We start from the raw sequence: 21,038 nt of genomic DNA on the forward strand, positions 1-21,038 counted from the left end.
GAGTATTTTACATCTAAAGCTTAACATACAGACATACTTACTCTTTAGCTTCAGAACCTGCTTTTGAATTGAGCCTTTTCTATGCGAGAATAGACTATCCAGGAGCTACAGCTAAAGGATGCAGCACGACTGCAAATGGTAAGTACATCCCCATCTCTTCCCTAATTGCTCTCAACTGTAGATAAATTGCTTTTGGAATATGCAAGCCATTTAAAAAATGTTATGCCTGACATGATGTCCTGAAGTGAGAATTCAACATGGAAAACACAGTATCTAGCTCTGCTCACACAGGGGCAATTTTAAACTACAACACAACTGAGACTTTGATGGCAGCAAGGGTTTTGTTTAAAGGGAAAGTGAAACATCCTTAAGTTGTGGAATGCCACCATGTCCCATGGTAGCCATCATTCTGTGCTTTATTCTGAAATCTACCCTGGGGAAAAACTGCCTATTTTGCCATTTCAAGGCCTTATGCAAAAAGCACATCATACCTATCCTACCCCCATTCTTCAATTTAAGACTTCTATAAGGAAAAACATAAAACATCCATAGCATTCAGCTAGGAAATAGCCACGATTTCAAGCTTCTTGCCATTAACTCCACATGATGAGGGCAAGATGTTTCCCACTGCAGATTCCCTCCCACCTCAGAGGCTTCCTCTGCTTTAAGTTTCTTATGACTTCTCTTTGCTTAACTACCAGCACTCACAATGATAAGGCCACACCAAACACCAAACCCATTAAAAGTATGGAATTTGCATATATAGTTATGTCTGCATGGAAGTTCTCTTTGAAAGAGGTCAGCAGACAGTCCTAAGATTTCTGAAAACACCCCAGACTGTGAAAACTTATGGTGTGGGTAGTTTTTTTATGCCTGGAACAACTTTTACCTTTTGGCAAGTACAAAGGAGACTCTTTTGGTTTAAACCTCTTCACTTATTGCTTCAAGTTTTTACACTCAAATGTGTGAGGTTGAGAGTTGAGCAGAGCAGGGCAGGTGATGCTGTTGTGAAGGTTTTGGGGGTTTCTTTTGTTGGATTGTTTGATTTTGCGTTTTTTAAAAATCAAACTGTGGGCAACTTTAGCTAAAACTGAAATGCTTAAAAAAGTCAAACTTAACTTTGTCTCTCTACTTTTCCAGGTATATTTTCTCAGTAAATATTACTGAAAATCAAATCATAACAATTTGCCTCAAGTCAGGGAGGGGACAAACTCATTGCTTTGCATAAGCCACAGATGATTTACCCCTTGGGTTTTAAACTGACCAGTTCATAAACCAATACGACCGTTGTTGTTTTAAGTGTTCTAACTGCTCAACCCATTTTAGAAGTTTTCAAGTTACATGAATTAACTACAGGCACACTCCAGTGAAAACACCCACCTGTCCGTGCCATGCATAGTGCAAAATGATGGCAGAGTTGGGATGGTTGCCAAGGAAAATCGGCATGAGCGTGGAGATGAGTTCGTGGCGCAAGGTGTGCCAGGACGTGTTGATCTGCAGTAAGGCCAATACCAGCATATCTGGGCAATGCTTGATAGGAAAACTGAAGAGCTGCTTAACCTGTTCATACTGTCCCACTTCTGCCAGTCGTAACAGAGACTCAATCAAATCCAGGCTCTTCCTAACAAAAGAGAAAAAAACCAAGACAGCCCCCCCAAAGTTACCAAGCAGAAAGCTTACAGGATCCTGGAGCTGAGCATTCTGTAGGAACAATGGTAAGGTACCATAAAGCAACACCCACTGCCACCAACCTGACACTGCAGGTTGTTTGTACCATGTACAATCAAGACTGAAAGAAATCATGAAAAATTAACTCACAATTTAAGAGCTTAAGACCTTCTGACTCTGTTAGGGAAGAGGGAAAACTGAAAGCTGATGTTGAAGAAATTCAGCTTGAGGTGGGTGACCTGGATAATTTAACCTGAAATGTACTTCCAGAAATGGAATACACTTTTTTAAACACCTCCAAGTCCCAATTTGCGAAACTTACTGAAGATACTCTACTTGTTTTGTCTGCTTCCTGGACAAGTAATCAGTCAATTTACTTGTGTTTCCTATCCTTCAATTCCCTATTTTGGGCCATACAATTGAAAAGGAAGCAAGTATCTTTACTGAAATAAGCTACCTGGCTATATCAAAAGAAAAGGATCAGCTCAAAAAGTCACACCAGTCAGCTTCATGCTCACCAACAGCTCCACAAATTTATTATTTAAATTCCAGGACTTCTTTCATACAAATAAAACCAACTTCTCTAATGCCATCCTGGGAAAGAGAGATTTAAATTCACACCACTTCCTCTATCCCCTCCTTGCAGTATAAGTCAAAATACACCAGCAGAAATTCTCCAGACAAGCTGAGCACTCCAATAAAAGCAAGCACTGGCAGTACATTTTCATCTGTTATGGAAGTACAGAGGAAGTTCTGATGGTATGAGTACTTTCACCCATCAAACACGGAACAGATACTAATGGCTGATCTACTGGGATGTACACACAGCTACAAATAAATCTGGCTGCAGGAAGATAAAGCCAGCTTTGAGCAGACAAGTAATCTAACTCTAGGTGTGAAAAGCAGTTGAGAGCAGGATTACCATGTAGCAATTTCTCGATTGTCATCCTCTGGTGGTGCCTTCAGGATGTCTGTGGCAACAGTATGGCAAGGGTAGTCAGCAAAACAGAAGATGTCAGGGTTTATGAGGGAATGTTGAATGAAGGAGAGCTGGAATTAAAAAAGACATCAAAACTAATTTAGATATTTAGACTTTCAGGTTCCTCCCACTTTATCAAGTGACACATTTTTGAGAATGATGCACAACGAAGCAGCAGAGATGAGCCAAGCTTTACTACCAGTGTGTTTTACTAAGACTGAACCTCACACTTCTCCCAGGATTTCTGAAAGTGGAGACAGGCATGCTGAGGGTACTTGTTTGCACAAAGCTGTGGCCTGTTTGTGTAACCAGGTACAAACTGCAGAGCACTGCCACGCAGCAGCAGCTCTACCCTCTGCTGCACTACACAGAGGGTACACAGAACTCTGCTAAAGCCACGGGGGCTGCCACAGTGCACAAGTGACCATCTCCTCCCACACAATGCAGACACTGCTGAACTACACCTGAGTGTACCTGCAGTAACACACCTGAGGCCTTACCAAGGTCTCAAATGTGGCTTTATCTTAAAACTCACCAATCCACCAACCCAAGAAATTCAGGAACTCCGCAAACTCCAGTAATACAGCAGAAATGTTGGGACACCCACCTGGCCCTCTGCGTGCTTCCAAGGTCTGTATATGGCATTAACTGGAAAAACCTCCATGCCCAGCCCTCTCTGGATGCCAAACACCACGATATGCAGGCCCTTGCTGTCACGAATCTGAAATCCCGGGTGGTCCAACTCATACGTTACTACTTTGAAGTCCAGCTTGGGGTTCTGCAACCAGACAAACAAGGGGGGGTCAGCCTTGAACATTATGATCCTCAGTACTGTCTTGTAAGAGCCCTTTCTTCATCAGTATTTTATCCAGTTTAACATCCACCCAACTTTTAGCTGAAAGCAAGGGGTTCTTTTTAAAAAGAAAGGTATTTAGACAGTTGTGAGAATTTGATGCAAGTTAGTGTGTGAAACTAGCTTGTGAGATTGCACTTGCCCAGCACTACAGTAGCTGTCTATCCTTCCAAACATCTCATTAACAAGTTTTAAAAAACCCAAACACATTGCTCCTTTCTTAGCATGCAAACTTATTCCTTTATCAGGCTCCCACGTGCCTTCTAATAAAAGGCAGAAGGGTCTGACCTGCTGGCAAGCAGAACTCGCTTCTCCTTCTGCAAAATGTAAACTGCAAGTCCTTGAAAAGCACCTACTGCATTTTTCAACAACACTGTGAAACAATAAGGATGAGAGACTTGGGAGGGAACTGTGGCCACTGTGGAACATAAACCACTCACTTCAGGGACAGATGAGCAAAAATACAAAGCTAGTTGTATGGTCCAAGGTTTAGGAAAAATAATTGACCCCTGTATACTTTAGAGGGAATATACAGGGGGAAAAAAAAAATCACAAAAAAATAAGGCAGACCAAAAAAATGGGACTCACATTTATCTGAGTTAATTACAAAAATTGCTGCTTTTATAAAGTGGTGGAAAAACTTTCCTATTTCTAAAGCATCCTCATACGCAAAAAGCTTTACAGCGTTGGAATGAGTGGCTACAAAAATAGTTTCATCATTTATGCCTACAGTGAGAAGCTTTTCAAAGCAAGGTGTCTGATGAACAAAACATTCCCCTGCCAGAAATACGCTGAAACACAAAAACCCTCAGAGAACACATGCTGGAGTACGTGGGAGCAGCGTGGAATAAATCTCAAATTGCACCCGAGTTACTCATTCAAGCAGCTTTTATTTCCCACAATTCCTCAAAATTTTCTTGTTCATGAGGAAAAAAACCCCAATCATTTTAAGTACAGTCACATTAAGGAGATTCAAAGCTATTCAGGCTGTTGGAGCTTAGAAAGCTTTACAATCACACTGAGACATGTCCTGCTTTCAGATATTCCACATAAAAGACCAAGATGCTCACAATACTCACCAGCTCTTTAAGAACATCAATCAAGACCTCCACATTCCAGGTATGGGCTTGGGTTCCATCACTCTTATCCTTCCCATCACTCCAAATCCCACTGCCAGGAGCCGAAATAGACTGCAAGTCAAATACACTGAATTAAACAATAGTTAAAAACAAAGGAGTCTCAACACCCACTGGCTACAGAACTCCCTGCACTGGGAAGGCATAATCAGAAGCTCAGACCAGTACTGACACCAGTTTTAGACTTCTGAGAATCTTTCATTCATTCAAGTATTAAACACATTTGCAACAGAACTGATACAAGTACAAGCCTCGAATAATACAAGCAATTGTTAAATTACTAGAGGCTGGCATTTTAACTCCTCTGTTTCTGCTGAAATACAATCCCCAGCCCGAGAGGCCACTCACCTGTAATGGAATCCCGTCCGTCAGTCCCGAGTGAGTGCGAGCCATCATCCCCAAAACCCTGGCGACCTGGGCAGCCGTGACTTCCCGCACCCCAAACTGCATGATTATGTTGCGACATTCTTCGACACTAAGATGGCAACAGAACACAAAGATCTTGTGAAAGCGGCTTTCACCGTGGCACAACGTAGGACAGATGGAAACAAGGCCTGTGAGTACAGCTGGGACCACACACTGATTGTTGGGAGAAACTAACTTGAGACTAAAACTCAACTTCAGTCATGTTAGCCAAATGATCCAACATAACAAAATTCCAGGACAATCAAGAAGAAAGATTCAGTAGAGAATCCGTGCAATTATTTCCATGAAACATTCTGTGCCACATTTGCAGTTCAAAGCCAGGTGTACTGAAGTGACAGGTGGAGATGTTTCACAGACTGTACTCTGCCACAGCAAAGGCACAGGGTAGGTTTAGCACTGTTTCTGGCTAAAAGCACTTCCACATATTGACCTGTGATACAGAGCTTCAAAGACTCAAGTTTTCTGGTAGTTAAAAGTGAAACAAAGGCTTTGAGAATGCACACAGTTCAAAACGATGACATGCACTGTTCAAAGGTAAGCTGTGAACGTTTGCCTTTCAGCCTGATGCAAGGCATGGCATCCCTGAGCAGAGGTCACCAGCAGAAACCTTCAAGGAGCCAAAAGAGCAAACAATGAGCAGGTGCTCAATTTTCAGTTTTAGAACTGAAGGCTTTTTCTGCTTTATTTTTTTTTATTTTGTGAACACTTCATAACTAGGCCAACAAGATTTATACAGCATCAATACAGATATAAACTGTTTTATTAACAGGCACATGCTAACAAAGGAAATAATTTTCTTCCAACACACTTACTGTGTTTTTACCTCATGGTTTAAACAAATTCACGTTAATACCTTTGAGATTTGATCACCTCCCCAAAGTAGGCAATAGTCTGTCTCTTAAAATACAGAATCATTTATTTCTAGCTTATGCTTCCTAATGAATTTCCTTTACAAAAACAGGTTAGGTTCATACTGAGGGCTAAGACTAAGGCCCTCTTCAAAACCAGCCACACACTTGCAGGCTCCTGTTATCACTACCAGTAGCAGAGCGCTACCCTAAATCCTGATAAACTGCATTCAAAAACTGAGCTGGCTTTGTGCAGATAGCAGGTATACAGAAGGAAGTTAACCTTTAATATATTCAAATTAACTCCTGAACAGACAGCTCCTGACTGAAGTCTACCTTCTCCCTCCCCTTTCCTAGTAACTGCTTCAATTCACACATGTATCTAAACAAGTCCAGAACTGCCTCTCTAACCTTTCAGACTGGGGAGGGAGCAGGAATACAGAACACTGCTGAAGCACTTCTCACTATTACAAAATCCTACACTTTAGAAGAAAGCAAAATATAAAACAGGAATCCAAACAAATGACCTCACAATATTTACTGAGATTGTAGTTATTTTAGTACTTTAGGCGTTCTTTACCTTTTGCCTCAAGAAACAAGAAAGAAAACCACCGCCACCCAAGATGCTTGAAAATTACATTTTCCCACAAACCTTGCACAAAAGCCATAGCCAACTTCTTGCATGAAATCTGCCAGAGAACTCTCCATCATGGTTTTGGCTATCCCTCCAGAATCAGGCAGGATCCTGTCCATTAGAATGTCCCGTTTTTCAGGGTATAGAAGTGGTGCAAGCACCACAGGGCAACGCTCCTGGGGAAAATCTAAAGGCAAGAGTAACAAAAAAGCGTCAAAAACCCCAGAACACCAGTTGCACATAAAAGGCTATGCAAAATTATTCCACTGCTGAGCTAGAGTTGCCCTGCTCCTGCAGGAACCAAGAGGGTACTCATGCAGCATCCCTCCATCCCACTCTCAGTTCTCTAATGGCACTTGGATATTCCTAAAGAGCAAGAGTACAGACTAGACTAGGTTCATACAGGTTCACTGCAGCTGGTGTAAGTTTAGACTTAGATTGTCACTAACAGTCATCCAGAAAAAAAGCACAGATCAGGAAACAATACAGCAGTCCACCAAAAGCCTCTCCTCCAAGTCAGGAAGTATTAGGAAACAAAGGATCTGTTACTAAGTCTAAGAAGTACAGCAAATCTAAGCCAGGCACTTGGGTGTGGAAAGAGAAGATACTCACTTTTCACTTCTGGAAGGTAAAATTTAAGAGAGACAGGTAACAAGAAGATCAGGTGTGGGCATGGGAGTTGTCACCTTGTGGGTGGGCCTTCCTGAGACAGCATTGTCTTTAAGATGACATATAATGTCTCCATACCCTCCAGGGCCAGTCAGGGAAGAGTTCCCAATTTCCCAAAGCAAAGTGTCAGGAATTTCAGAAGCTAATACACTAACAAGTTATATTTAAACAATAAGAACAAGTATTTTGCTTTTGTATACAGGGTACCTTCCTCTAGATCTGTGCAGAACCAAGGAGTGGGTTAATTTAAATTCAGTTATCATCTTGAGTTCAAATCCTCCCTATTCTGATAGGTTTACAGCAAATACTCATATTGGAAAGGAAGAGACTACCTTGTAGATAAGGTCCCCTGCAACAACCATTGTAGCTTCCAAGAAATGAACCAGAGTTTAACTCAGAAGCACCTCCCTCCCTCACTGTTCCCTCATGGATCCACACCCAATATAAACAGCACAGTGCTGCAAATGTACCTGTTTCAAATGGCCATATATGTTCTTACACTTTACACCGTATGGGGTTTCTCAGCTACAGTGCACTGAACTCCTCTGGTTAAACCCACAAACACCAGCCCATACAAGCAAATACAGACTTGAATACCCCCCACTTCACGTTTATTTATCAAACTTTTCAAAAACATGAGACCACATTACTGCTCACTGAAAGCAAAACAGTACATTATGGCCAATGCCAGAGAAATGTTATTTTTCTGTCAGTTCAGAGCTATGAAAATTTACAGAGTTCTGCCTCACCAAGCTCCCCACAACTTCAGCCCTCGGCACTGAGGGCAAGTTACGAAATTCCCTTCCCAAGTTTGCATCCAGGCAGGTTTCCTGAACAGCACCACTTACCTCTACGTAATGTTTTGAGGAAAGCGTCAATCTGCTCCTGTCCTACCCCAAAGGCTCCCTTCTGCCCAAAGAGGAGATGGGAGAGGAGAAGGTGCAGGACCTCTATTGCAATATCTTGGAAGCCACCTTCTTGATTTCCACTGACGTCCGCGTCAATGTAAGAGCGTAAGAGATCCGGGAGTTTCTGTTTGATAAACTGGGCAGCTTTTGGAAACAAAAAGAGGCTCCAGTAAAAACCTGCAATTCCTTTTTAAATACAAAGATTCGTGGGTACCATTCTCTTAATTTGTGTTTGCCTCAACAGTTCAGATTTAAATACTCCAAACCTCAAATATTAATGGACAACTAAAAGTTATGGCAGTACCTCACGCTGATTCATTATCTAGCAAGTCATTATGAAAGGGACCTTCAGCTTCATACAATATGACTGTGTCAGCTATTGCCCACCACTAACTGCAAGCTCAGGCCAGGCAGGCACATATCTACCCATCTAGAAAGCCCAGTGCTGAAAAAGAAAAGGGTGTCCCTGCTGCAGCACTTCAGAAGCTTCACTTACCAAAACCTCGTAGATCTGAGCTGAAAGAGTTCAGTAAAGCGAGACCAAAAATCACCTACAAACAGGAATAAACATCATAGTAAGGGGCATCATCCTTTCTAACATGCTTAGTAAAAAAAAAAAAATACATTAAAATATTTTTTAAATAAGTGTTCACCTACCTCTTGAACTTTACTTAATTTGATGACTTTACTCAATTGGGCAAATAAATGGGGTGAAGGCTTTAGACTCTGAAACAGGTAAGAAGAGTTAAATGGAAGTTGTTAGGGGGTTAGTCTCATTTGCAATGTGCCAGGCTATCTAGAGTCCATTGGCAAGTTTGGAATATTAGTAACTATTCTGCTGTAGGTTCACACAAAGCTTATATGGCTAAACAAACATCTTTCCAACTAAACTAAAAGCTTCTTCCATATACCCCACTCTTTCATTATCAAACCACTATCATGGTTTTCATACAGAAAGAAACAGGAGCACTGATGATTTATTTTTGTTCTGGTGCCACAAACAAGACGTAAAATACTGATATTAGATAAAGCTTTAAAATTACTTTGCAGTCATTCTGAGTGACTAACTTGCTTAGTTTAACAAAAAGCCCACACCAATTGGGCAAGCTCAATTTTTGAAGATTTTTAGTACAACAAGGGAAAACCAGCTGGTTTCCTACAGACCAATTCAGTGCAGCTGCTGACAGGGGGATCCCCTTGGAGCATACCAACCTTCTGATAGTGCAAGGGATTGTCAATGGCGTAGGACAGCGTCGAGATAAAGTTGGGTTTTGTAATCAGCGACGCACACTCCTGGATCAGAAATTGAGTCTGAAAAGAACAAGATAAATTGAAGACTCAGAGTTTTGTAACAGGACAACAAAACAAAACTGCTGCCCACCTCATGTAGTAAAAGTAAACAATGATAAGATACGTTTAAGTGCCCAAATTCTCACTAACATTAACTAGTTTCTTTTCATTCAAGCTTCCTTCAGGTTTGTTTTGCTTTTAAGACAAAAGTGATAAAACATTCTCCATCACATGTGCAGTGTTTCATTTTTTTGTAGTCATTCTCACATGTTCAACAGAATCTAAGAGCACTGAATTCATGTTTATGAGCTAAAAAGTCTGTGGCAAAATTTTTTAAAGATGAAAACACTCCTGCCAATAGACACAGTTACCAGGAGAACTGTCAGTGGATTTGGACAAAGTTTTAAAAGACACAGAAAGGCTTTCACAACAGAGCACTTCATGTGGTAGAAAGAGCAATTGAACTGATGCCATCTGGGTTTTTTTCCAGATCAAGAGACTGCAAGAGTCAGATATCAATAACTTGTTGTCTTCTGACTTAATACTAGTGAAAGGTGCTTGCAGTTGAAAGGCCACGGATCAGAAGTTTGTTTGAAGCTACTGCTTCTAACCTGCCTTTGTGCTTAACATGGATCAAATCCTACTGCAGATTTTTAACAACCAAAACTAATAAACAGATGCCTCAGTGCAAACTGTACCTGATGGAAATCTTTGCCACTGCTTTTACCATCGCCACTGAAATCCACGTGCGAGAATAGACAGCGTAGTAAATGCCTGTCTGCCTCGGGACCGTGCCTGTTCACAATCTGCAAAAAAGGATCAAAAAAACCAGCTGGGCAAACAGGGATTACAGAGCAAGATCTGGGGCTGGTACCATGGATACTTCCAGTGGTTAAGTCATCTATAGTTTCAACAAAACCGCTGAGAATGTTCTTTTTTAATGAGTAACCTAAAAGCCAAGTCATTAACCCCACCGGCATAATAGAAGTATAAATGAAGAGATAAAGAACCCAGACACAAGTCACTGACACAGAAGTCATGCATTTCAGGGGTAGCATTTTTAAAAAACGAAGTAAAAAGGGTTTTTGAGTCACCCAGAGGATGGTTTCAAGCTTCTCTGCCACCGAAGCAGCCCAGAACCCAGTGCCATGGTCTCATTTCCCCCACTTTCCCCCACAGCTGCAGTGCCTAACTCCTCCAGAGCACAGCCCTGGGACAGTGTGCACCTCTGTGCTATGCCTGGGTAGCAGGAACTTATCCAGGAGACAAGCCATCAGACAGCATCTTCACTGATCTTGCAGGCAGCTTGTATGTTGTCTCCTGGCTGGGACTGACTTGACTGCCATTATTCCAGGGTCTTTTAAAGCACAAGGGAAGTTTTTTCTGCCATCTAAAGCAAAAAGTTCATCTCAAACTTGCTCATTAGCAAGCTTTAAAATCGAAGGCCACATGCTGGACACCTGCAGCTGAGAAGTTTAACCAAGTCTTCCCCAGTCATTAGAGCTCATTCAGCTGTATCCAATACCTGTCAAAAACAGGTGATCTACATCTGTTAATTTTCAACACCATCACTCATTACTAAATCTTAACAATATCACATTCTTGTTAGCACCCCCTACCATTTGCCTTCACTCTTGGCTACAGACCAGCTCATCAGCTTGTTGTCTGAAGCAGCTCCAGATCGTTTCAGAGCTTATTCTTTTCTTCAAACCCCATCTAAGAACACAGCAGTACTTGTTTTTAATAGAATCCATACTGGCAGAAATTTGAAGTCACACACCCAATAGTAGCTCGCCTCTTTTGTCCAAAGAGTAGAAGTTAATGACAAACCCAACTTTCATCTACTGGCAACGTTTTTCTCATTGTTTCCTCCTTTCTAGCTGCAGGACACACGCCACATACGCCAGCACAAACCTGCAGCTGTGCCTCTGGCCTGCCTGCCTGCCCCCAGCCCACTGCCTCACCCCATCCTGAGTGCCCTTGTTCGCTGGTAGCTCCTTTGTGCAAAGAGACAAACAGGGCTGCTTCAGGCTCTGATGTTTGATTGTTTCCATCTCCATTTTTCCACTGTTACCTAAGACACTGTGCTTCCCTTTCCCTCACAGCCTGCTTATTCCAGTGGCTGCCAAGTTTTGTTCCGCTGCAAAGGAACTTCCAAGTCAGATCTAGCTCTGCCTTTTGACCAGAGGCTACAATATGCATGTCTGTGGTATGTCAGTCCAGAGTTATGGATATACATCTACAAGACAGTGTATCCAGTCATAAAATAAGATCTAAAGACTCATTTTTTACCACAAGGGTGTCCAAGCACTGGCACAGGCTGCCCAGGGAGATTGTGGAGTGTCCATCCACATTCCTGGGCAACCCTCTCCAAGTGACTGTTTGAGTAGGAGGTTGGACCAGGTGACCTCCACAGGTCCCTTCCAACCTCAACCAGTCTGTGATTCACGATAAAGTTTGAGCCACTTGCATTTGGAATTATCACACAGGAACCAGCTGGATTTTGTTTAGGCAAATGCATGATTAGATCAAAAAAATAACTGTGTCTTTCTAGATTCAGCAAGTTTTGCTTTCCTAGATGAACCTGTCTGCAAAGCCCTTCCCTGCTCTCCAACCAGGCTCTCCTTTCCACTCCTTTAAAAAAAAGGAGACCACAAAAACTCACTTCAGAGGAAGCCATTCTTTAGAATTTATGTCTGACAAATGCATAAAAGGTTCTCTTCAACATATTTTTTTTAAAGCAGAATTAAAGCATCACCTCTGTTAAATGACTACTGAAGCACATCTACAAAGAAATTAGTTGCTCAAGCTTTGCCACTGTTAAGCTTGAGTGATGTATTTAAATGCAAGTGTCATTTTGGAATTGTTATTGTCACAAGTGACCAAGTATGGATTTCCACATCTGTACATGCTTACATGGAAGCTTTGTATGAATCATGCTCAAAATTTACACCAAGCAGTGTACCATGAGACAGACTTACAGCATTTATAATCTCTTCAACTATCTAAGGAAAAACTGTACTAGCAACCACAGAGGTAAAGCAATACCAGGAGAAAAGGAAAAAAAGACAATGGATTAGGATGATTTTAGAAATTCAGTCTTGAAATCCTAGATCTGTCTTACAACCCAACCTACACAAACCAGCCATTTCCACACACCAGGTTCCAGTCTCTCACCACACTGAGTGAAACAGGCCTGGCGTGAAGGGTGAGGGACAATCTGCCAGTTTAAGCCTCCAACTGAATGGCAGATCAACCACATCTCCCAAATCAAAGGAATGTTTATTATCCTTCACACAAGTGTTCACCTGACAGATCTGCAAGTCATGCTTCAGTCACACCTCGCTGCAAAAACCATCTGTTCAAAAGCACAGCAGTGATCACAGATAAGACAGTGGACTACTGAACTTGCAAAAACATGGGAAAGTTACAGAAGTTACAGGAAATCTATTCCATCTCCATGCCCTACATTTAAAGCAGTGAGCTCCTCTCACCTCGAGATAAGCAATGAATACACTTTTATAGATAACAACTGTTATCAGAAACTCACACTGCCTAAGCCCTCTGGCCTTCTGATCTGATTCAAATCGCTGCAGGATCAAACTGCTGGAGGAAAAAAACATTTAAGTGGCCCAGCTGTCTGCTGGGAACTGAACTAAACCAGTTTCTAAAACTGGCTCAGTAACATTCACTTCCTCCTAAGCACTCCTCTGTGGATAATGCTTTTCGGTCCACCCTGCTAGTCAGAGCTATTTTTAAAAAGGTCAGCTAAACCAGAATTCTTGCACAGATCACAGATATTTGGGTCTCAACATACAGTTATTCTGCCTGCCTTCTGAAAACCCAGGGCCAAGACAATCAGCCTGGCTTCACAACAAGCCATGCTTCACTGAATGAGGGACAAAAAACTTCCACCTGAGGTAAGTGAAAGCATTCAGATGTAAATTACCACATATTCATGCTTTCAGTGCAACATCTCAAAATGTGTATGTTTTCCTTCCCCTCAGTTCTGCAGAATGTCCAAAACTTGAAAGATTTAACCTAGAGGAGTTAGGAAAGCTTTGCCCCAGGAGCAGCAGTTAATCCTGATATTCATCTACAAAGTTAACACTGGTCTGGGCTCTGAGCTGCTGTATTCCATGACAGATGAACCAACAGGAGTGTCAGACACGCACTGGGATTCCCAACACCACAGAAAACAGTCCCAGTGGCACAGGAGAGCACTGCAGAGCACAGTTCCAACGAGAAGAGAAACTCCGTTCAACACTCCAGTTCTCTTTCCAAAATTTATTTTGTAGCACCGTCTCACTTTACTTACATGCTGTATTTCCTGCTGGCTGGCTCGGTAGTTTTTCTTGGTTAAATTGTCCACCAGGTAGCTGATTTGAGACAAGGCCAGCGAGAGCGAGTCAAGATTCATTGCTGGTTGGGGCGGAAGCAGGCGGCCGAGCCCGGCGCAAAATCACCATTATTCCCCTTTAGTCACCTCAGAGACAGGTCAATTTTTTTTCCCCCAATTAGCCTGTATTTGTTTCTGTGTTACTTTCTTCAGCTCTTCTTTCTCAGTTGTCTTCGTCTGTTCTGAAACATGGCACCTGAAAAAAAACAAACAGTATCACATTAAACTTCTGCAGCAACCTCACATAACTATGCCTACAAGGAAAAAGAAGTACTATCAAGTTTTCACAACACAAGCTTAGTTGTTTCCACACCACCCGACCACATTTATTTGTTTCTGCATTTTGCCAGTCTGAAAGAGCCAGCAAACAGCTCAGTGAGAAGAATGACTACCCTTTCAGCACTGTGAGAAAGAAGAAAATGAGATGAATAATGAATTAGTTACCACACAGCAACAATCAGAGGTCAGAGTCGTTCAAAGCATCGATCGCAAGTTTATACAAAAAACGTGCTTTTACCGTCTCCTCAATATTTTGCCTCGGTACCATCCAAGCAGTATTGCCTCAACCCTGCACACCAAAACAAGCAATTGTGAATGAGCAACACACAAAGAACTGCAATAAACTAACCCTAACATTTGGCTTATACTGAAACAGCTTTCCAGTGAGCTACAACAGCAGAGCTTGCCAGCTTAATAAATTTCTATGACAACACAAAACTTGGCACTTGACATCTCATCTGTTAAATTACAGATTGCCAATGTGACAAAACTGCATCCCAAAGCAAGTCCTGCATATCCAACCGCCTGAGGAATCTCAAAGGAAGCCCTAAGCTGCTCCACGAAGCAGCACTGTACATTATCAGAGGTAGAATCGAGCTGGAAAGTAGCTGTTTGGAAGCTCTACTTGATCGAAACACAAAGGTCACTGGGCTTCATGCCAAGAGTCTGATGATCCTTTTTTCAGAATAAAAACTACTGCCTTGCTGTCTTGGCTCTCCGGCCAAAACCACCAGTACACGATTTCTGCCTCATCATGGAGATGGATCGCCCGGGTGATGTGTTCGCTTGGCACGAGGAACGCCGAGGGCAAAGCAGTGCAGGGAGCAACTCCTGCAGCAGCTCCGGGGCCACCCCTCCTCCTGGGAGACCCCACCGAGCGGCCACAGGCAGCTGGATACGATCAGAACTCTTCTCCTCATCTCCCTTTATATTTCATCGTTCACACTTAGAACCTTATTTGACATCTGCCTACATTTCAAAGCATCAGGAGCAACAAACACTATCAGAGACAATGAAGATCATTCTGCTCTCGAGAGAAATTTATTATGTTAAATAAATGTATGTGTAAACTATTTGTAAGGAAAGCCAAATGAACCGACTTCCAGACTTTCATTATGCCACAGTAAAACCCTGCCTACCCCAAGAAGCGATGCAAGATCCTTCTTCTGCAATAAAACTCACATCTCACGAAGAACAAATTTTGAAGCAGTAATATTGAAAGGATTCTTCAATCACAAGGCAGTTGGGCTCTGAAAGAATTTCAGGGCATGTCTAAAACTGCAGTGAGAAGAACTACACAGAACTTCCATTTCTTTTTAGTGCATCTGACAAGTTAGAATTCATTACCTTCACACACACTTTCAAAGGCCACTGACCGTGAAACACCTTTGCAGAAGGGAGGACTGACACAAAAGTTTAAAAACACTTCTCAGTAGCACAGTATCCGATTTTTTTAATTTTTATTTTTAATAACCCTAAAATTCATCTTTTGGAATAATCCAGAAAACATCACTGGGCATGGCAAGTACACACTTTCCAAGACAATCTTACTGGCAAGGTTTAACATACATGACCAGTATGAAGCTTCTGTGAAACATTTGTTAAAATGTAAGCAGACAGACCTTGGCACAGTAATTGCACCTACCAAAGCCAGGCAGGCAGTGAGGGGAATCCAGTCCCATCAGAGCACCAGATTTCAGCAACCAGCCTGAAAAAACTCAAGGGATGTTTGAAGCAGGACTCAAGAACGGGACACAAGGCGAAACTTTAACTTGACTTTTTTTTAAGGCAGTAACAGAATTTCAAGAATTTGCTCAGACCAATACAAATAGCACAGCAATTCACACCTACTCCACCTAAAAATCAAGCTTTTTGATACTGGAATTCTCGAGTTGGGCTCAATCCATTATCTGATCCTCCCTGCTACCCTGCAGAGCAGGGACACTGACTGTCCCGCCCTCCTATTAGCACCTCTGTTGTCTCCCCAAAAAGCAGGGACTCCCTCTCAGCATGCTCTGATTGCATGGAAGCACAAGAAGCTTTGCCACTTTCCAACTGCAAAATCTGGCAGTGCTACCGGAGAACCCAAGCTGGAGGCAAAATGGGATTTTCCCTTTCAAGGAAGCAGAACAAGAGCTGAGCAAACGCGGCGACTCAAGGACAGAACACAATGGCTGAGGAAACAGCTTCTCACTTATGTTCTAAACATATGGATTGCACGGAGTGTATCCCGACACACGGCAAACCCTGACAGCTCCCACGAGCAACACACCAACAGCAGTTCAGAGGTTCAAACAGCACAACTTGGGAGAGTACACAAAATCCGAGTAACCAAGGGAATCCTGCCCGGGAAGCAGAACTGCACAGGTACCTCTCTGGTCATTCAGTGCAAGGCTAAAATTCAATTACTAGAGCACTGATTAAGAAAGCTATGAATGCTATGTGGAGCAGCCTTTATTTTTAGATGCATATATCCTTTGTGGGAATGAATCTCCCTACACTGGCCTCAACCATTCAGGAAGCTTTCAGTCCATGGGACAAACCTGCCAGATTCAGACAAGTCAGGCTTCAGCCACAGGGATTTTATAAAAAAAAAATCTAGATTCACTGTCAAAGTTAGCTACTTTCAGTCACAGATCCTATATTACAGTAATGGATTAAGATATCAGACACAGGACTCAGGAGCTCTCACAATATTACCACTTTATATTGTGCATCACAGAGTTAGAAAATATTTACCAAAATCTACAGCATTACACAGCCTGAACACACTCTAAGGAAAACAATGGGCCATCAGCAAAAAATTTGGCACTTAAGTAGATTCTTTTCAACAGCAGAGTTCTGCTGGGCTATTAAAACACAAATGTGATAAAATTTTAGGCACGAATTCAAGAAGCACAAAACAGAAGGCCAATATGAAACCAGCCATCAGGTGTGACAGAGACACTCCCTATTAACCAGAAATCACCAGGAGTAACTAAGCCTTGATGCTGAACTTGACAAACCTGAAGTCTTCCATAAACTCAGGAACAGCCTTACAAAGAAAGTAATTTCAAAATACTTAAAGCTGAACTTTGGAATTTTTTTCAGTATTTTGCAGAATTAACTATTCCTGCTGTGTTTCAAGAGCTGTAACGATTTTAGGCCACACATGCTGCATGTGGAGGATAAAACAGCTCAAGTGACACAAACACCAATGTGTTCACTGATTAGGTTCTAAACTCCTGTCAAAAAACATCACATAAAACATGCTGAAGGGAGCACTGCTAAACCTGCTCTTCAGAACTGTCTCTTGCTCTCTTTTCAAACCCACACACAAATAGACCACATGGAAGAGCAGCACACCTCTCCAGAGCCCCACATGGGAAGCAATCCAAGGGAGAAAGAAGGGTTTGAATTATACTATACTTTAGATTTCAGGACATCTACCATCTTGAAATCTTCTGAGAGAAAAACCTTGCAGTGTAAGGCACATTAGCAATAAAATAAATTCCCAATTAGTTTGACCAGTTCAAATGTAGGTGTTTACACACAGAAAAGCCACCTTAACATGCTATGTACTGGAAAGCTGCACACAATTCCAGTCAACTGCAAGTCACAATGGAGTGGCTGAGCTAAGCACCAATATTGTTCCCATACACTCAGGCCAGCTGAGTTTCAGGTTTGGAACCTACCTCAAATACACCACACATGCACCAAGCATGACATGGCTGCTTCAGGCATCCCACATCTCAACCTGGACTGTTTAAAAAAAAAAAAAAAACCAACAACCCAAGAAACTCTCACTTCCCACTTCTTCAAACATTGCAGCATAAAGTTTCTGCTGGAGGAAAGGAAAGGAGGGACCTGTTCTCAAAGGCTTTGTACTGTTTTACCATCCAAAAAGTGTTTGGAAACAGTTAAATGCTATTTTAAAAGCCAAAGAACTGCAGTATTCATACAGCAGGGATGTCTATAGGAAAAAAAAAAAAAGATAAATCTGGCTAAAATAGTGATGTCCTCAACCAGGATTCTCAGTGATAAGAATTCTCAACGTGATTTAGTGATGTCCCATCAAGGGCTCACAAAATCACTGTCCTCTATTCCTAAGTTATGTTTACACAGTTTCTCCCCCACTTACTCAGCTTAACACCAACAGCAGCCATTTCAGCATCAATTAAAATGAATTAAACATCTCCAAAGAGGAGAGACAGGTAGACAGCAAGCTGGCTATGAGTGATTTGGAGACACCAAGCCAACAGCATCAACAGTTAACAGGGAACTTGAAAGCAAAAGGGCAGAAAAAAATCAAGGCAACAAGCCTAGAAAAGACAAGCAAGCCTATTAGCAACTAAGTTTGCTTCCTGTTTAGAAGAGTCACCCCACCTGGACTCACCCTACCTATAATTTCAGCCAATGCCAAAGTAGTTTCCTTAGAAACAGGAAGTACTTCAGCTGTGTGCACTAAGAACGATTTGTCAGAGTCACACCTGTTTTGTTACCTGCTTAAAAAAAAAAAGTTCCTGAGAGCAGATGCCATGCTTTATTGCAACAAGTGGGAACCAGAGACAGTCTGAGCCCATGATGTATCAACATCAAGGGGTTGTGTTTTTAGTACTATCTCACTTCTGTTGTAAATACAGTCCAAATTGCTCATGACATGCTGAAATTAAACTATGGCTACTCGCTAAACCTCTTGTTTAAGGAGCAAATAGTACCAATCCAAGTTACAGAACTACTGCAAAGGAGGCATTGTACCGATACAGCATCTGTCAAAACACCCAACTGTTGCTATTTCTAGTTTCGAATTAAGCAAGTCCACTTCACTGGGCAGCGTGTTCTTAACTGGAGGACGGCGGTGAGACGGATTTCTTCCGTGTGGTCCGCAGGGAGGTTATGTCACCGGATTATTTACTACCGCTCACTTTTTCCGTGCTTTCTGCGGGCAAGTCACAACAACGCCGCTCTCCTACGGAGGCCGCCGAGCCCGGCCCGGCTCGGAGCGCTCCGAACTCCACCTGTCACTGCCGGCGTCACACGAGCCAAGGGGGAGAGATGAGAACGGCCCGAGAGCCGGCGGCTTCCCCGCCACCTCGCCACGCCACCGCCTCCCCCTGCCCCGAGCGCCGCGGGCCGGGCGCACCCGCGGGCTTCCCTCTCGGCCGCTCCCGCCGTCGCTCCGCGGCGGCCGCAGGACCGGGCGGCGGGGCGGGGAGGGCCGCGGGCCCCGCAGGGCGGCCCGGGCCGGGCGGGCGCCTCAGCCGGCCCCGCTGACCCCGCGCACCCCGGGCCAGGCCCTCGGCCCCGCCGCGGCCACACCGCCCTCCCCGCCGCCCCCGAGCACCCCCTCCAGTGCTCCCCCCCTCCACCTCACGCCCCCCCACCCCGCCCGCGGGGCGCCGGGGCCGGGCGGGCTCCGCTCGCACCTGGGCGGTGTCGTGAGGGCCGGGCCGGGGCCGCTCGCGCGCTGCTCTCGCGCCGCCGCCGTTCCGATACAAAATGGCGGACGGGGTCGCGCGCTCGCGCCGCGGCCTTTCCCCTCCCCCGTCCTCTCGCGGGGAGGGCGGGGGCGGGCACGCGGGGAGGGGGGAGCGGGAGGGCGGACCGAGCGCCGCGCTGCCCCGCCCCCGCGGCGCGGGGCTTGCCCAATCGGAGCGCGAGGCCGCGCGGGAAGCGGCCAATCAGCGCGGCGCGACTTCCGCGGGGGGCGTTCCACCGCCCCCCGCGCGGGGCCAGCGCCGCGCGCCATTGGCCGGGAGCGCCCGCGGGTCCTTCCTCTGCTCTCGACCAATCAGCGCTCCGCTACAGGGGAGGGGGTTGGCCCCTCTCGCCTCGCGCGTGCGCGCCCGCGGCCAACCCGCGCTGGCGGGGCCGCCCAATGAGCGCGTGAGGGCGGGGCGGGAAGGGGAAGTGGCGGCAGTGCCAAAGGGCGCGCGGAGTTACGGCGCGGGGGGCGCCTCACCCCCACTCCCGGGCGGTGGTACAGCCCCGAGAGCGGCTCCCCCCCCTCCCGCTGCTGTGGTACGGCCCCGGCGCCGTTCCCCCTGCCCCACCGCGACATGGCGGCGGCGGGTCCCTCACAGCGCCCGAGCCGCTCCGGGGGCTTTTTGGCCCCTCTACCAAAATTCTCCCTCCGTTTGCACCCTCACGACTCAGTCACGGAGAGGAATGTCCCCTCAGCGCCTTCCCGCCCGTCTCAGCCACCCCACACTGGCCTGCCAGCCCTGGGGTGCCCACAGGGCCTCCCCCGGCCCTGGGTGCGAGGACACCCCGGGGGTGAGGGTCTGAGGAAGGCAGTGGGACCACCAGCCCCACGCCATCCATCCCAAAGCTCAGAGAGCTGCGATGGCGTTTCAGGACACGGCTCTGTCCCCGAATCCCGCCCGGCAGCGTCCCCCTCCCACAGAAACCACCTCGTGCTGGCCCAGCGCACGCACCACAACGTCACTTTTATTGAGTCCAAGCCCCCTCTGCTTTCTGCACGTATAAAACACACGTTAGAAGGCCGGTGTTTGTAAACAGTCAGGGGAGCAGTAAGGCAAACAGGAACAGCCACAGCACCTCCAGACCTGTCCTGCCCTCAGCCATGGGTGACGACCAAAGACGTGGGACACCACGTCCTCCTCCACTCCGGCCCTGGGACCTCCTCGTGCCCAGCACACCTTTGGAAAAGCCAAGGCCACAAGACCCAGTGGGTACCAAACCCCTCCCCATCTTGGTGGGGGACAGGCACTGGAGGGCATTTTGGCGTTGGCACCTGCTGAGCCTCCGGCACCTCTGCTGTGCGCCGTGGGAGGTGGCTTTGTGCTCCCCACATCCAGGAGGAGTGGACATCTTTATGCCAAAGGGTCCCCCAAGCCCCAGCACCTGCTGGTGGAAGGGGCTTGGGAGGCAGCTGGTGCCATACCAGTGGGGGTTTTGCTGGAGCCTGGTTTTGTCAAAAGTTGAGGGCACAGGGGCTGGAGGTCCC

General features: G+C 45.0%; 1 protein-coding gene across 5 annotated transcripts in view; it reads right to left on the reverse strand.

Moving 5' to 3' along the window:
* Window positions 1-19,642, reverse strand: part of CNOT1 (CCR4-NOT transcription complex subunit 1) — a 54,299-nt gene extending 34,657 nt beyond the window's left edge. For 4 of the 5 annotated variants that reach the window (XM_051802018.1, XM_051802016.1, XM_051802017.1 and 1 more), the window contains exons 1-13: window positions 19,495-19,642; window positions 13,730-14,006; window positions 10,110-10,217; window positions 9,334-9,432; window positions 8,779-8,847; window positions 8,618-8,672; window positions 8,062-8,265; window positions 6,563-6,731; window positions 4,985-5,111; window positions 4,580-4,690; window positions 3,255-3,425; window positions 2,591-2,718; window positions 1,381-1,621 (exon numbers count right to left, since the gene is read on the reverse strand). In XM_051802018.1, the coding sequence (XP_051657978.1) occupies window positions 1,381-1,621; window positions 2,591-2,718; window positions 3,255-3,425; window positions 4,580-4,690; window positions 4,985-5,111; window positions 6,563-6,731; window positions 8,062-8,265; window positions 8,618-8,672; window positions 8,779-8,847; window positions 9,334-9,432; window positions 10,110-10,217; window positions 13,730-13,831 (1,584 nt within the window). In that variant the 5' untranslated portion in view covers window positions 13,832-14,006; window positions 19,495-19,642. Of the gene's footprint in view, window positions 1-1,380; window positions 1,622-2,590; window positions 2,719-3,254; window positions 3,426-4,579; window positions 4,691-4,984; window positions 5,112-6,562; window positions 6,732-8,061; window positions 8,266-8,617; window positions 8,673-8,778; window positions 8,848-9,333; window positions 9,433-10,109; window positions 10,218-13,729; window positions 14,007-18,993; window positions 19,215-19,494 lie in introns of those variants that run through there. The other variant, XM_051802015.1, reaches the window with a different exon arrangement.
* Window positions 19,643-21,038: the final 1,396 nt, after the last annotated feature.

This window comes from Manacus candei, unplaced genomic scaffold, assembly GCF_025592945.1.
Source record: "Manacus candei isolate 608988 ecotype Guabito, Panama unplaced genomic scaffold, ASM2559294v1 h1tg000053l, whole genome shotgun sequence".
Lineage (NCBI taxonomy): Eukaryota > Metazoa > Chordata > Aves > Passeriformes > Pipridae > Manacus > Manacus candei.